This window comes from Augochlora pura, chromosome 3, assembly GCF_028453695.1.
Source record: "Augochlora pura isolate Apur16 chromosome 3, APUR_v2.2.1, whole genome shotgun sequence".
Lineage (NCBI taxonomy): Eukaryota > Metazoa > Arthropoda > Insecta > Hymenoptera > Halictidae > Augochlora > Augochlora pura.
The window spans coordinates 29,949,228-29,964,642 of record NC_135774.1 but is presented as its reverse complement, the minus strand read 5'-3'; the positions used below and the strand labels follow the sequence as shown (position 1 = coordinate 29,964,642).

The following is a 15,415-nucleotide window of genomic DNA, read 5'->3' as shown; positions in this document are numbered from 1 at the left end:
CTCCTTCCCGACCACCCCTGACTGCTCTTCCCGAAGCAGAACCACCCCTCTCCTCCTCGTCCTCCACGTCCTCCGGCTCTGCTCCTTCTCGTCCTCCGGCATCGCCACGCACTTCTGTCTTCCCCGAGAAAAATTCTTTGACTTTCAACGACGTTCACGGGATCGAAAAGCACGCGGTGAAATCGGCGCGAGCCGAAGCCATCGATCGTCCGGGCATTCGCGGTCGCGTCGATTGCTCGTGTTAAGCTCCGCGATCGCAATCGTCCGGAATGCCCCGATCGATCGCTTTGTTCCGCTTAATCGCGCGATCCGCGCGTAGCCGCTCGTTGCAAAAATACCGCGATTCGATTTCAGAGTGGCATTCCGGGTGGCTTCTAGGGTGACGGTTGCCGATACACCGACGAGTGTATCGGCAGAAAACGGTACAAGTGGGAGCGGGTTCGGGATCCAGGGCGGTTCGAGAATCCGCGGAGTGCCCGATATAGCGGCGAGACCTTCGTTCCGCGGCGGAAAGACCAACCGGAACGGAAAAAGCCGCGTAGATGTACTTAAGAAAGGGAAAAATGGGGAGCGAGCGAGCGAGAGGCGTGGGCGGGGGCAGCAGGTGGGACAGAGGAATCGAGACCGCTTGTTCGTCCTCGGAAATGCAGGCTGGACACGGAACGACAGAAACGTCGAGGAGCGAGTGTGTGCGAAGCACTCCCCGGATTCGCGTAATGGGAAAATCGATTAGGAGCCTCGCCGGCTAAGGTAACCGTCCAAGACGTTCGTATACATCGCGCGGACTTATTAGCCGGTTCTATATCCAGCGAATTAAGCGTCTCGAACGGGAGAGAAAAAACGGACGGAAAAGGGAGAAGAAGAAGCCGGGACGAAGAAACTGGCGTACTCGACGAGAAAATCTCTCGCGCGGCTGAAATCTCCGCTAATCTATTTCGAGCGATTTTCCGTCTCGCTTAAAAGTTTCATTGGCGAAAAATACGCGAGCCCGTTTGAAAAATTCATCCGCGGCTTTCGTTCCCGGCCTGCGATCGGAACAGAATGATCGAGGAATACTTAATACGGTAACGCTCGAGCGTCTTGGAACTCCGACCACTTCAGGGTACTCTAAGAGTCTAGTCACTTTTCCCTCGCCCAGCATGCCCGCGGAGGTTCAATGACATCGGTGGAAGCTCCGGCACACGTAGACGGAGGCTCGTGCCGTGCCGAAAGTGGAACGCCCGCCAGAAAGAAGCGTTCGTTCTCTCTTTTTTTTTTTTTTCTCCTCGCAACAATTGCGAACCCCGTCGACTCCGGCGTCGACGAAATTCCGTCGATTATTCTCTCTGGGAGGATTCGCGACGAATTGGGTCTCGTCTCGCCTCTTCTCGTTTCGTCTAGTCTAGTCTGGTCTGGTCTGGTCTGGTCTGGTCTAGTCTAGTAGTCTAGTCTAGTCGAGTCGCGTTTCGGATCGAATCTGGAACAACACCGTGTTGCGTATCGAACCGCACTCGAGCCGAAAGTCCCGTGCGTTTCATCGATACCGTTCGCGCGGGCTTACCGGTGAAGAGTATCCAATCGATCTTCGAGCGTCACAGCGGCATCGTCGCGCGCGCTCCGGCTACTATTCACGGAGCAGCGACCGTTCGCCAGCGGAATATCAACAGCGAGAATCAAACGCTTTTAACGAACGCTGCCATCGCCACGCCGCGCCACTCCGCGCCGCTCCAATTTCGATCACCTACATCGCACAGCCGTATCAACGAAACGCTATCGATCATGTTTCTCTTGACGAGCGGACGAAGATCGATCCCGACCGCTAACCACCGTGCCTCGCGTTTACACCGTTGTAGTATCAGCCGGCGAGCCGGCGTTACTTCGCGGAAATGTCGTGCGCGGATCAATGCTGGACGCGGCCGAAGCGGGCGAAGCGGCCGAAGCGGTATTTATATTTAAAGGCATCCGCGCCGGTGAACCGCCTTTTGCGCTGGCACGTCGCCGGCTATATTCCGGTCGAAAACCGACCACCGACGAAACAGAGAAACGGACGGGAAAACGCCAGGGAAAAAAGAGAGTGGAAGAGAGGGAAAGTGCGAACGATCGCAATCTCGCTCGCGGCATTAAGATTTAAACGCGATCCCTGCACTCTTGTCTCGGTCTCGGGCCACGTTTCCCTTCCCATTTGTATCCGGCAGCACGCGTAGTCCGAGCGCAGTCACCCTCGAAAGTTTCTTCGAGGAGGCGGAGGAGGGGGACGGAAATGGGTGACGAGGGGGTCGAGGCGAAGGGGGAAGGAGGTGGTGGAGGGAAGGAAAGGAGAGGGGTCGCGAGTTAGGTGAAATATAGCGGGCAATTAGCAGGTGTTTGATTTTCGGCGACAAAGAGAAAGTTCGGCGTGGCTGTTAGGTCTCGGGCATCTCGGCTCGGAAAGGCGATGGAGCGGAGGAGTCTCGCGATGAACGCAAGCAAGAGAATCAAGGGGCTGGCAAGGTAGGACATCGGAGATGGGGGGTGGGGGGGGGGCGGGGGAGGCGCGCGCGAGGATAGAGGCAACTGAGAAGGAAGGAGGTGAACGACGGACGAGAGGGGAATAGGGCAAGTAGAAAGGACGAGGGTGTCCGCGGGGGTGGATGAAAGGACGCTTACCAGCTACTACCTATTGATCGCCAATTCTTTTTCTCTTGTTGCATATTAGGCGCACTCTGCGTCCTCTCTCTTTCTCTCGGCGGCACGGTCTCTCCCACCCCCTCGGCGGTGTAGAGCGCGCGAATCCGCCCCTATAGCTACCCTCCGACCACCCTGCGCGCCTCTTCCTCTTCCTCTTCCTCTTGCTCTTGCTCCTGCTCCTACCTACCTTCCCCCCCCGGTCACCCCGGCACCCTCCTCCTCCCCCCCCCGCCCCCTACCCTTTTGCCCATATCGCGTCACCGCGCGAGAGTGCGAGCCACCCCTACTACCACCTTCCTCTACCTACACCGTCGGCCCTGACGTTCTTCTTACCGGCAATGTTTCATTTCGAGTAGCAGTACCCTTTCTCTTTCGGGGTGGGGCCGGCACCCTTTGCCTTTTCCACGCAGGTGTCGCGATCCTCTCCTTTCCGCTCCTCTCTCCTCCGCTCGCCTGCTCGACTCACCTCGCCCCTCGACCAAACTATACAGTCCCTTCTCACGGTCTGCCAACGATGCTTTTATTCCCGATAGATAGATGCTAAGGCGTACGAAAGGCCATATTCGCGTTCGATCTTCGGGGGGGACGGAGATCGACGACGATCGTCTCTCTCTCTCTCTTATTCTCCGAATCGTTGTTTTTTAAGTTGTACGATTGTTCTATACGATGATAAATATATGTAATTAACCGAAAATTTTTGTCGATTGTTGCAGGTGACGCCGTGTCGGCGAGATCTTCGAGGCCGAGGAGATCGGTGGGGTGAGCGCGGAAGGTTCGAGGACTCGCTGGAACTCGGAGGACTCGGAGGAAGTAGACGGGAAGATTTGCCGTCGGCAACAGACTGCACTCTCGCACCGGTCAGGGCGCAAGCGTGCACGTGTGTTGTGCGTTCCCGTGGCGTAACCCTGTCTCAGCACGAGGGAGCAGTCGTTTCGCGGCGCTCGCGTCCCTTCTCCAGCATCGTCGCCGTTGCCGCCACCGTTATCGCCACCGCCACCGCCACCGCTATCGCCATCGCCACCGTCACCGTCGCTGCCGCCACGGGATCCGGGAGGAGGAGGGGGACGAAGGCGAGAACGATAGCGAGGACGAGGACGAGAAGGATAGAGGACGAGACCGCGACCACGATCGCGACCACGACCGCGACCACGACCGCGACCGCGACCGCGACCGCGACCACCACCAAGACGAGGAGGATCGTCAGCATCATCGGGCTCCCACCGTCGCCGTCGTCATCGGCCCCCGACGATCTTGCTCGGTCCTGGCGCGCTCTACGTCACGCGTGACGTCGCAACCGGCGCGCACGTTAGAGCGGCGGTGTGCACACACGCTACTTTGCCCCCGCGCGTCCTCCACGCGTCCGCGAACGCCACGCATACGAGCCGCTTGTTAAACGACAGAGAAACCCGGACAAAAGTACGACGAACGCAGCCACCGGGAGGGGGAAATCGAGAAAGCCGGTCAACCGAGGGAAGAAAGAAGAGGACGAGCAAGGGGCGGGGGAGCGAGAGGACGAGGACGAGGAGGCGGAGGAGAAGGAGGTGGAGGAGAAAGAGGAGGACGAGGACGAGGACGACAACGGCGACGACGGAGGACGGCCGGTGGCGGAGGGGGTGGATATCCACGCGGGAACACGAGGCAGGCGCACCCGGCCGGCACGCACACACACACATTCTAAGATGTGATTTCAAAAATGGCGGATTGCCCCTATGCCCGCTGCATACAGGAACGCAAACACATCCGACGGGAGCTGCTGCGATGGACAAAGAATATGGTCTTCGTAGTCGGTGAGTTGAAACGCGCGCGACTCACGGTACACCTTTCTAGGCCGTCTGCATACCGTGCGCGTATCGTGTGCACATCGTGTGCATACCGTGTTCCGGAGCACACGTACGTAACAAGGACCCAGCGACGAGCGCTCGTTTAACGACCGCCGCTGGTTTTCAGAACGTTTTAACTCCGGCGACGAACCCTCCGTTCGTCGCGTCGGCCAGACCAGACCAGACCAGACGAGACGTGACGAAACGTCGTTTGAAAAATGTCGTAACGCGAACCTCGAAATCATCATCGTCGCGTGAATTATAGGTACGGCATGGTATTTATTATAGTTTCACGTTGCGAGCTGCGGGAACCGTTCGCGAACCACTCGGCGTTCCGCGTGGCGAATCACCGAATATGTTGAGGATACGCGTATAAATGCAGGAACGCGAGGCAGAGTGTCCGCTTCTAGGTGTGCGTGAAAGATAGGGAGGGAGAGAGAGATAGAAATAGAGAAAGAGAGGGCAGGTCGGCGAGAGGATGAGGGTTGAAAACGAGAGAGAGATATAGGGGTCAGGTGGGGGGAGAGAGAAGGAGAGGCAGAGGCAGACAGGGAGAGAGAGGGAGAGAGAGAGAGAGAGGAAGAGAGTGGAAGAGAGAGATAGAGAGAGGAGCAACGCCGGTGGTGAGACCTGTTGCGAACCGAAACGCCGAATCCTGGTTGACTGTGAGCCAGGCGTGACTCCTACTCGTGTCCGTACGTTCAACAGGGTGGTTGCATGCTGTCGAGAAACATAGCGATATTTCGCGCGTGTACCTCTCTCTATGCATTGGTGAATTTTACGATCCTCGCCTCTCTCACCGTGCACTTTCCACGGACTATTTTCGCTGTTGCCGTTGTCGTTGCAAACGGTTCAACGCGTTCCGTAAACCCTTCCGTCCGTGCTACAACGCGACGATAAACAGACGCCGAATTAGCAATTACGCGAGTAGACACAGTCTTCGAAGATGTCGCGATCGAATCGAAATTCCAAGGGTGGAAAAATGTCGAGGGTCGGTCTCGTTGCGAGCCATGCTAGTTAGGTTTACGGCGAAAATTGCTGGCTCGACAAGATTAATAGTAAAATCGGGTTCGCATACCAACTTGTTACCCTTCCGCACCCTTAATACGCCGACGCCTCTCTACCCCTATCGTCGTCGCCGACGCCGCACCACCACCACCGCGCCGGCAGCCACCACTACGAACGCACCGAGTCGTACACACGGAAATACGAGCGTACAGAGAACGCTGCACAAGCTGCGTGCCTTGACCACAGACAACCAAGCTATCCCGGCCGCCGCCCGAAACCTTCTTTTCTTCTTCTTACTGCCTCCCTTCGTCCTCCTCCCTCTTCCCTCTTCGCGGATCCACATCCCTCTGCTGCCCGCTCGTCGCTTACACCCCCACCATTGTCCTCCCACTGCCCCTGCTCCTTCTCTCTCTCTCTCTCTGTTTCTCTCCCTCTCCCTCGCCCTCCCACCCCCGTTCTTCTCCGCCTTCGGGTTAGTCCGTCAAGAGAAGAGAGTTCTCTGCTACTCGTAGAAGGCGCGTTTCCACGCGCGCTGCTGTTGCGTGCACTCGCCGTTACGTTTCTTCCTCCACTTTCGTAATCTCGCCCTTCGTCCCGCTTGCCGCCGCTTCTTCATCCCCCACTCGGGCCACCCCCTTTCCGTTACCTTGGTCCACCGCCCCCTCGGTTCCTCCGTCCGCCTTGCCTCTACACTCGCCTCGCCTCGCCTCGCCTCACCTCACCTTGCCTCGCGTCGCCTCACTCCGCTCGTTCGCGTCTCTCCTCATTTCGGAACGCAGCTGCCGCTGGTGGTCGAGAAATTTTCGCGAGTCCTTCCCACCCCCCCATTTCCGCCACCTCGACCCTTCCCCCATCCCCTGTCGCCGTCTCCGCCCCGCGGCCATCCCCGTCCTTCGATTTCCTCTCCCGGAACCCCCCCGTGTTCCTACTACGTTTTTTCCTCGCGATCGGTTCTCCTACTCTGCCGGACGAAGATTCTAAAAAGGAAGGTGGTAGTGGCGCGCTGCACCCCCCCGGACACAGAAAAGGAGAAAAGGAGAAAGAGAAAGCGGAAACGAGCGAGAAGACGGCCCCAAGTAGTCGCGTGTGTGCGCGTCAGAGCTCCGCCGGTGCGGTACTCCTCTCGAGACTTCCATGATCTTCGGAGATCGACCAGTACGCGTTCGAGAAAGGGTGACGGAGGGTAGCAAGCCTTGAAATCGAGCCCCGAGACTCGAGACTCGAGACACGACGAGTGGCCTCCGTGTGGCCTCGCATCGGCGCTCAGTGGCAGTTCGACGGTGGTTGGCGGAGCAGCAACGTGGCTTCGAGTCCTGTGCCCGATGATCACGGTCCGGGGAGCCGTGGTTCTGGTGTCGCGATCACAGTGTCCGTATGGTGTTCTATAAAGGGATCACTCGGCGAAACTTGTCGGGATGTGATTGCTCGTGGGCGAAAACGGATCGGCGACCGCCCCGTTCGCGCGACGCGTCGGCCACTGGCATCGCGACCTGTTACGTTGCACGTGTTGCACGCGAGATGATCGATATCGGCCGCGTGGGATTTTTCCAAATTTCCGTGTGCGAGAAGCCCCCGCGCGTCACGTAATCCACGCCCGCCGCGCGCCACCGGATTATTTGCACGCGTAATCCTTCGCGATCGGTATACGTGCGTGTCGCCGAGCAATGGAACCGGACGCGACGACGAGCCGATGCCGCCGGTTCCCATCGTCCTCTCGACGCCATCCTACGAGCCGTGGCTGTCCCATGGACGCATCGTCGCCTTGCGCCGCCGAGTGCCGGCAGTAACGATGACTGCGTGCATCATCCCCGCGATCGAGGAAATTAGCGAGAACGACAAGACGTAAACGCGGAGTACGTATACTGCGAGATCGAATCGCCGCGAAAGCGGTTACTTTACGCCGGCACGCTTTCGGAAATCGTACGCGTCCACGTGCTCGCTAGCAACGTCGCTCGCGTTGCTAGCAACCGTCTCAGCTGACGACGAACGAGTCGGTGCTCGAAACAACCCACCCCGGTCGAACGAAAATCAAACGGCAATCGAGAGTTGAAAAGTTCCACCGAAGAAAAAAGTAGTCCTTTGGTTCATCGGCGGTCGCATCGACCAAGAATAAACGAACGTTTCGCAAAGTACATTTTTCCGCTCTTTTCCCCATTGTACACTCACACCCCTCGTTCCGCGAAAACGCTCGCCTCTAAGACGCAAGGGAAGAACCGGGCCCGGTGGCAAGGGGCGAGAAGGCCGGGGGAGGAATGTTCGGGTGGGTGCAGTTACTGCTGATCGTTAAAAGGCGCATAAAAAAGGTCGTAAGAGAGAGAGACGAAGAGGGAGAAGCAGAGAAGGAGAGAGAGAGATAGAGAGAGAGAGAGAGAGAGAGAAAGAGAGAAAGAGAGAGGGCGAGAGGAAGCAGCGCGAGAAGTAACAATAAAAATTCGTGGGCATTCGTGTTTCGTCGTCGGGGTAGTAGCGAGACGTGGGGTGGAAGCGGCGGCGGTGGCGGCGGCGTGGCGAGAGGAGAAGCCGAAGCCGTCGTAGCCGAAGGAGAAGGTGGAAAAGGACGGCGACGAGGGGGTCGGCGAGGGGCACGACGAGGGGGTGGAGAGTGGGCCGAGTGTGGGCCGCGGGGCGAAGGGACGCGAGGAGGCGCGAAGGGGCGCGAAGGGGCCAGGGAAAGGGAAAGGGAAGAGGCGAGAGGGTGCAGCGGCGGGTGACGGTGCAGGCGCATCGGGGCGGCGGGTCGCGCGGGCCGAGGGGGGGGGCGGGGGAGGGGGGCGACGGAAAAGCCGGAGGATGGGTATGGCGGAGCAGGGTGCGTAATGAAACGATATTGAGTAGCCGTGGTAGGGAGGCTCGCGGCGAAGGGTGGGGGCCGTCTTCAGCCCTCTCCGTCGATTGACCTCGCTTCGACGAGGCGAGGCTTGCCGAGAACCGAGAACCGAGAACCGAGAACCGAGGACCGACGGCGAGGAGGCCGAGGGGCGCGCGAGCGAGACGAGGGCGAAGCGAGGGTGGGGGCGAGTGGCACACAGGGGCGGACGCGACAAGAACGGTGCCTCGGTGGGGGCGAAATGCCGAGCGATCCTCTGCGTGGTCGACCGGGAGGAAGGGAGGCCAAAGTTAAATTGTCGAAAATTACGCGACACCTTTCTTTTTGTCTTCGCCTACCCTCCGACGCCTCGGCCACCCCCGGAACGCCTCCCGAAAAAAAACTTCAAAGCCGAGAGCGAGTGTGTACGTTCGCGGTCTCGAGTGTGCGTGGCGATGCGATGACTAAAGTAGCGGCTACGGGATCTTCACCCTTGTTTAACGAACGAGCCGATGCGAGGAGATCCGCGGAATCGTGTAATACGCGTTTCCCGGCTGCGAGGGCGAGAAAATATTTGTTGGCCGGCGTGGACGCGGAACGTTGGAACGGATGGGACGCGTGTGAATCGCAAACTTTGACGAGCATAAATATTCCGCCGTGTATTTTTCGTTCCGCTAAATAGCGGGCCCGGTGTCGCGTGTAAACAATTTGGAAAATTAATAACGAACCGCGTCCGTGCTGGTTTTTTAAAACGCGGAAAATGAGTTAACGTCCGAATGGAAGCGCATAATAATCTATTAAACGATCGCGCGGCCTGTCAGATAATTATCAGGCTTGACAGAAATTAATATCAACGAACGATATTAACGATCGGTCTTCTTGTAAAATATAACACAGAGGCGTGTCGCGACGAGCAGTCGCTGGGCTGCGTTAGTTGTAAAATTCATATCGGACACCGGTAATTTTGTCCCCTTTTGTACTTGACAAATTATTTCTGCCACGAGGCAAGTCCTTTTTCGTTTTATCAGCCGTGCGCGCCCGCGAATTACACGTTTCACGTATTATTTAACCTTGCCCGCTTTGAACGCATCGCCAACTTTTCGTGTAAGATAGTTTTCGAGCCCTTTGACATCGAATTTCTCCCGGGCTATATTCGGATTAAATTTGATAATTAAACAGAAACTGGGAATCCCGTCGAATATAATATTTTTCAGCCGCGACAACGGCACGCGTTTTTCTTTGATCTGCGCGCACCGGAAGACAAACGTTCTACCTTATAAATTTGCACGCCATTTTGAATAACGCATCGGCGTCATAAATTTCCGCGACTCTCGCCGCGGATACTATACACCGCTAAACGGTTCATTTTAAATCCTATCCCCGCTCGGGACGAGTAGATGCGCCGCTGTTTACGTTACAATGATAAAAACCGATTTAACAACACTCGAGTGTCGCACTCGGTGGGGCAAAATGACCCTACATTCGTCCGGCGGAGCTCGATAAATAAACTCCGGATGTTTATGCATATTCCCGGTGTCCATAAAAATCATTCACAAAAGAGCCAATTAAACGGACATTTAACCCCTTCGTTGAAACGTTCGATAGCTTCGAAATGGCGAAAAAAATCTCGATGAACTGCCAACCGTATTCATACTCGATGACCGATTCGTATCGTTCTTATTTTCGAAACGTTACGAAGCGGAACTACGGCTCGAAACTGCAACTGCAACTGCGTCCGCCATCTTGAGACCACGCCGGATTGTTGTTTAATTACATAAGCAAACATTGCGTAATAATTAACGAACGCGCCAATTAATTCGAAAACTTCTACGCGTCCCCGCCCGGGGTGCTGTCCTAGATTAATTCGAACGTGTTTTCTTTCGATTTTCATATACCCCGCGAACATTCGAGAAGATCGTTTCTAGCGCGAAAGGCGCATGAAAATGGCGGTTGCGTTAACCGTATTTGCGGTAACCAAATGACACCCGCCCGTTCATCGATATATTGGTGCGCGCTCACACACACACACACACATGCCATAAACTGAGCCAAGGACTTACCGTTGCTGTTTAAATCTCTTCCACCGAATCTGGCATTATCGGATTCGACTTATCGGAACTGAAATCGACGATGGCGATCGGCAAACGGTCTCCTTCGTTCGCCAACTGATTCCGTGCGGTCCACTTGCTGAGATACGTTAACCCTGGATGAAAACGGGAACACGATTAGATCCGCCATATGTTCCATTCTCAAAATTGCTATTATACATTATTGTGATGGGAACGACTCAATTACCTTGAAAGAATACAATCGATTGGTTAAAGTCAGTACACGATTCGAAAGAGCATTTCATAAGCAAAAAAATGGTATAACGTACGTACGATTTAGTCGCTGCAATAACGTCCGTTGAAGACACTCTGGCGCTCTAATCGTCGATCTTCGAATTCAGCAATCACGTGTTCAGAATCGGTGCAGTGGTACGGACAACGTTAGTCAACGCGAAGAAAGAACGCCGGTGGCAAAAGTGAGGTTACATCAGCTGCAGGTTTCTCGCGATGACGACTCATGCAGCGGGCAAAGTTTTCGACGCATTTTCTGCGAAGCCGATGACTGGTTTCATGCTACGTTTCTCGAATAATGTGTTTCCCACGTCTAAGACATGCGAAGAGTGTATCGTTCGCGAATTAATCCCTGCGTAATTAGCAAAACGAAGGCGGTAGATCGTCGCGGAATTGTTTCGGTGTCTTTTCACTGCGTTCGAAAGGGTAAGTGGTCAAACAAACATACGCTATAAAATCTATTTTTCACTGTGACGAATCTAAGTACGTGTACGATCAAAATGTTTAATACTGTGACTGTGACGAACATTCATTTATGATCTGTTTAGTGCATCGATGATGTAAGTCAAAGGAGGTTATTGAGAGATAATGAAACGTGGTTAGAAAGCTTTGAAAAATACAGTGATATCAGAAAATATTACACATATTCATCTCAAGCATGGTGAATAGAGAATTACGTCACTAAATAGAGAAGGTTCGCAGTTTTCGTATAAATTAAATTCTAATTTCCTCTAAATTATATTAGAAATTATTTGTAGAAAAATACTGTATTGTTAGCACAACATATTCGTTCGATTTTTACCAATTCAAAACGAAATCATCGTTCGTCTATAGTCTACATCGACGTTATCGCAGCACGTGAACAAATCAGTCGCTTTTAATGGAAAGGCAGCCGTAGGCGTGAGGCGAAAAGTTAGGTCACTGTTAATTTTCTTATTTATTTGCTTCGAATGGCGTCGTAATAACTGTGGCACTGTAAACGATATTTTAATTGCATTTAAAACGAACCACCTCGGTCTGTTATCATTTCCATTTAATTATGTACGCGGTCGAGAATTCGCTCGGCTAACAGGTTAAAGTAATGAAACTTTGAGTCACAGGGGCGGAGGCGTTGGATAGAAGCACCTGAAAATCCGTGAAACGAGTATTATTAAAATGGCGGGTTGAATTGGCACGCGTTGCATCGAAGAGCCGTGGAGAAAGAGAGAAAGAGAGAGAGAGAGAGTGGTAAACGAGAGCCATGCATAATAGAATAAATATATGTATAGTTTGCGTTTTTAGGTAGTTGCGCAAATCCACTGGCACCAAAAGAGAGGGAGAAAGAGCACGCGAGAGGTTAATCCGATGATGAACGTCGACTATCTGTTGCGTTTTAATCTGTCCTTTTTGGATCGCCGTCCGAATTTCATCCGCGCAAAGCTCCACTTCACCACCACGTCGAAACGACGATATTAGTCGTCGCCGGTGTTGGTCGAAACTCGTTTCCACCATTACCGGGCACGTGCGCGCGTATTTGCATACACATTTTCGCTGCGAACGCGTGCCATCTCGCTTTTTCCCCCGGCTCGCGACGACACCTTTTTCTTTTCCTTTCCCTAACGCAGGCCTTCGGACACCACGATTATTCGCACATCAATTACTTCTTTTCACTCCGGTCTCCTCATTCAAATCGTCTCATTTCAATTTCACGAAACGCATTGTGAACCGGTACCCTATCTAAAAACAATATTGCTTGGTAACACGTACGGACCTATACCCGTTAGCAATTACGTTAAACTCTAGAGAGAAGTGGCAATAGGTGATTGAATAATTAAACGCGGTAGAACGGATGTGCGCAAAGTGGAGATCCATTATTAATTTCGACTTGAGGTATCCTACGCCGAGGCGGCTGGTTCTGTTGGAAAACAGTAGCCACGGGGCGGTGACAGTCTTATCAAATAGGGGACTGAGTTTTCCGGTCGTGGGCCGCTACCTGCCTGCGAAACTCTGGCGACCGCCCATAGCAATAGCGTGGCGATGAACCGTAGACCCTTAACGGGGTCTGCAGGGGTGTCCGACCGAGTTCAAGGAGGTCGCAAGGTCGTCGGACCCGATCGTCCGGCAGTGTTCGATCACCACGATTCGCGAGCGAAATTCGGTAGGCCGGCCATTTATTTTGTGCCGGCTTGTAGCCACGGTTCCGTCTCGCGTCCTCGGTCTCTGTCTCTCTGTCGCCCGTATCTGGTCGCATCTTTCGCCGCGTGGATGCGATTCGTGTTCAACATAAGTATTATGACGGCCGTGGTTCCGTTCTAACCGGCTTTTCTGTGTGTTTCGCTGTCGCCTAGAGCCCGAAGGTAGCTAGCCGAGAGACACACCGCGGATCGCTCGCATGCCGGAAAAGCATCGGTATCGGCTCGCGTTCGTCGAAATAATGCCGGAAAAAGGATGCTAAAGGCCCCTGATATCTGAACGCGGCTGCGCGCCGATGACCTTCGCGCTTCCGCCGCGCCGCTTCTGCATTCCAATTCGCGAATGTCAGTTCTTTGTCAACGATGAATTTAACGTGGCCCGGAGACAGGGGACAGCGGATCGTCCCGCGGGTAACACTAGACAACGGAGAACGATAAATGGGTCACAAGACGACTGCGCTTTGCGGCACGGTGTCCGATTACCGCTTACATCGCTCGCCGAGCTAAAATACGACCGAACTACGTCCCGATGTGCGTTCCTTTGATAATGCCAGGGGGGAGGGAGGGGGGATCTTCTCGGCGTGTTTGCTTTCGTGGATCGACGGGGACGCGGAGAGCAGCGTCTCTTCTTCGTTTCGGCTCTCTTCCACGGATCCGACGGCGGTCGCGACCGTTTTCGACGGCGTTCCGTGGGAAACCGCGTCTCGCTGTTCCCGATCGGCGGGACAAAAACGCGGCACGCTCGGCTCGGATCGAACTATTTATCGTCGCTTATCTCGCCGGTAGGATCGCGCTCGAACAGCCGCGCCGATAGAATAATCCCGTTAAGCTCTCGGACCGCCGCGATTCTTGAAATTTCCAGGCTCCGTGGCCGCGGAGATCGCGGCCGCGGCGGGCTGAGACGGGCTGAGACGGGCCGAGACGGGCCGAGGCGGGCCGAGGCGGGTTCGGGGCGGGCAGGAGCGGGCCGCGGGCCGCGGCTGCAATTTCACATTGTTCCAGTATATTATTTCATTGCACGATATCGCTCCATTAGTTCGACCCGAGCAGTGATTCCCGAGGTCATTATACCAGTGGAGAATCGTCGGGAAAGAGTGCGCGACGAGGAGAGACGATGGAGAGGCGAAGGAGACAAAGAGAGAGGTCGCCGTCGAGAGAAAGAGAGGTGGAGAGAGAGGGAGATAGAGAGAGAGAGAGAGAGAGAGAGAAAACTAGCCGAGGAGAGGGAAAAGAACGTGAAAGAGAGACAGGGAAAGAGAGAAAGAGGGAGAAGGAGGCACGAAGAAGAATGGTCCGCGAGGTCAGCCCACGTTCGTACATATTCTCACGTAGATCTGTGTACGTACCGACGCGTGCACACCTTGACGAACATTGTTGAAGAAAAAGAAGCGGGCACGGTGGTAATACATCGACTGCCTAGCGCACGGCGGTGCCGCGCCGCGCCGGGATGACTGTTCGGACGAATGGGAAAGGGCCGTAGGACAAAGACCGAAGGGACCAGAAATTTCGGCAGCTGGTACTTTCGGGTTGGCATTGCTTTCAACGAGCGCTCGAGGCATTGTTTGTTCCGCCGTGCTTTTGTGACCGCGATCGGCTGGCTGGATTTTCCTCGCTCGGTGCCCTCTATCGATCCGGGATCGATCAAAGAATTAATCGCGGCCCGCTCTAGAAAACGGCGGAACGCCGGTCCGTCGTCCGTCGAGAACGATGAAACCGACGAACGACGACGAACGGCACGTGCCGGGCGAAAAAAAGAAAACGGATGCACGCGCGGCCTCCGAGCGCAGCGTTTCGTTAATAATATTCGTGAGCCGCGAATATTATCGGGGGAATTAACGAATAACCTTCGGTGGCTCTATCTTTGGCAAGCATCGTTTCGAGATCTTAATGAGGCACGGCCTGGGTTCCATGCCTTGTTGAGAGACAAGCAACGCTCGAAGGATTTCGACATCCGTCTCTCGCGCGCGTTCTCTCTGTCGTTTGCTCGCCGCGCAAAACGACCGGCCGATCTCTCGCCGGTGAATGGGAATCTCGCGATCGTGTAACAAAGCGACGCCGATAGTAACTCCGTCGACTAGAGACCGGCTATTTAAAGAGACTTTTTCGCGACACCAGGCGCAGTCGTCGAACCGACGAAAATAATACGGCTGCCGAGCTAATCGCGTGAATCGCGTAAACCGGTTTCCACCACGAGCACGGTCCTCTCCTACCTTCGCGATACCTGCCGATAGCTTCACGCCGATCGACAAAATTAACAGGGGTATTACCGTAATCAGCGCGGGTTGCGTGCGAAATTGAAAAACGATCGCGGGCCGTGTGTGCAATCTCCGATTAAGACACCGCGCCGCCGAGTCATCGATGGGTATCGTTGCTCCATTTTCGTTAAAGGGGGTACGCGGCCGCGATCGCGAGTCGAAATCATCGGTCGCCCCCCCTTCTCTCTCTCCCCCCTCCCCCTCTCCCTCTAGCCGCCGCCGCCGCCGCGAACGCCGAGATTTTCGAAACTCGGACGCGCTCGGCGACCTCGCGTCCGAAAGCGTGGGTTTCGTCTGCGGCGAAACAGGGAACGGTTATCGCAATTATTTCGTTATTATCGTCCTGAAGGCTTAGAGCGGCGCAGAGGCG

General features: G+C 54.9%; 1 protein-coding gene across 3 annotated transcripts in view; it reads left to right on the top strand.

Annotated features, from left to right (window-relative positions):
• Nucleotides 1-3,415: 3,415 nt before the first annotated feature.
• The window catches only part of Eip93f (Ecdysone-induced protein 93F), a 41,329-nt gene continuing 29,329 nt past the window's right edge, over nt 3,416-15,415 (top strand). For all 3 annotated transcript variants that reach the window (XM_078197348.1, XM_078197347.1, XM_078197346.1), the window contains exon 1: nt 3,416-4,433. In XM_078197348.1, the coding sequence (XP_078053474.1) occupies nt 4,340-4,433 (94 nt within the window). In that variant the 5' untranslated portion in view covers nt 3,416-4,339. The remainder of the gene's footprint in view (nt 4,434-15,415) is intronic.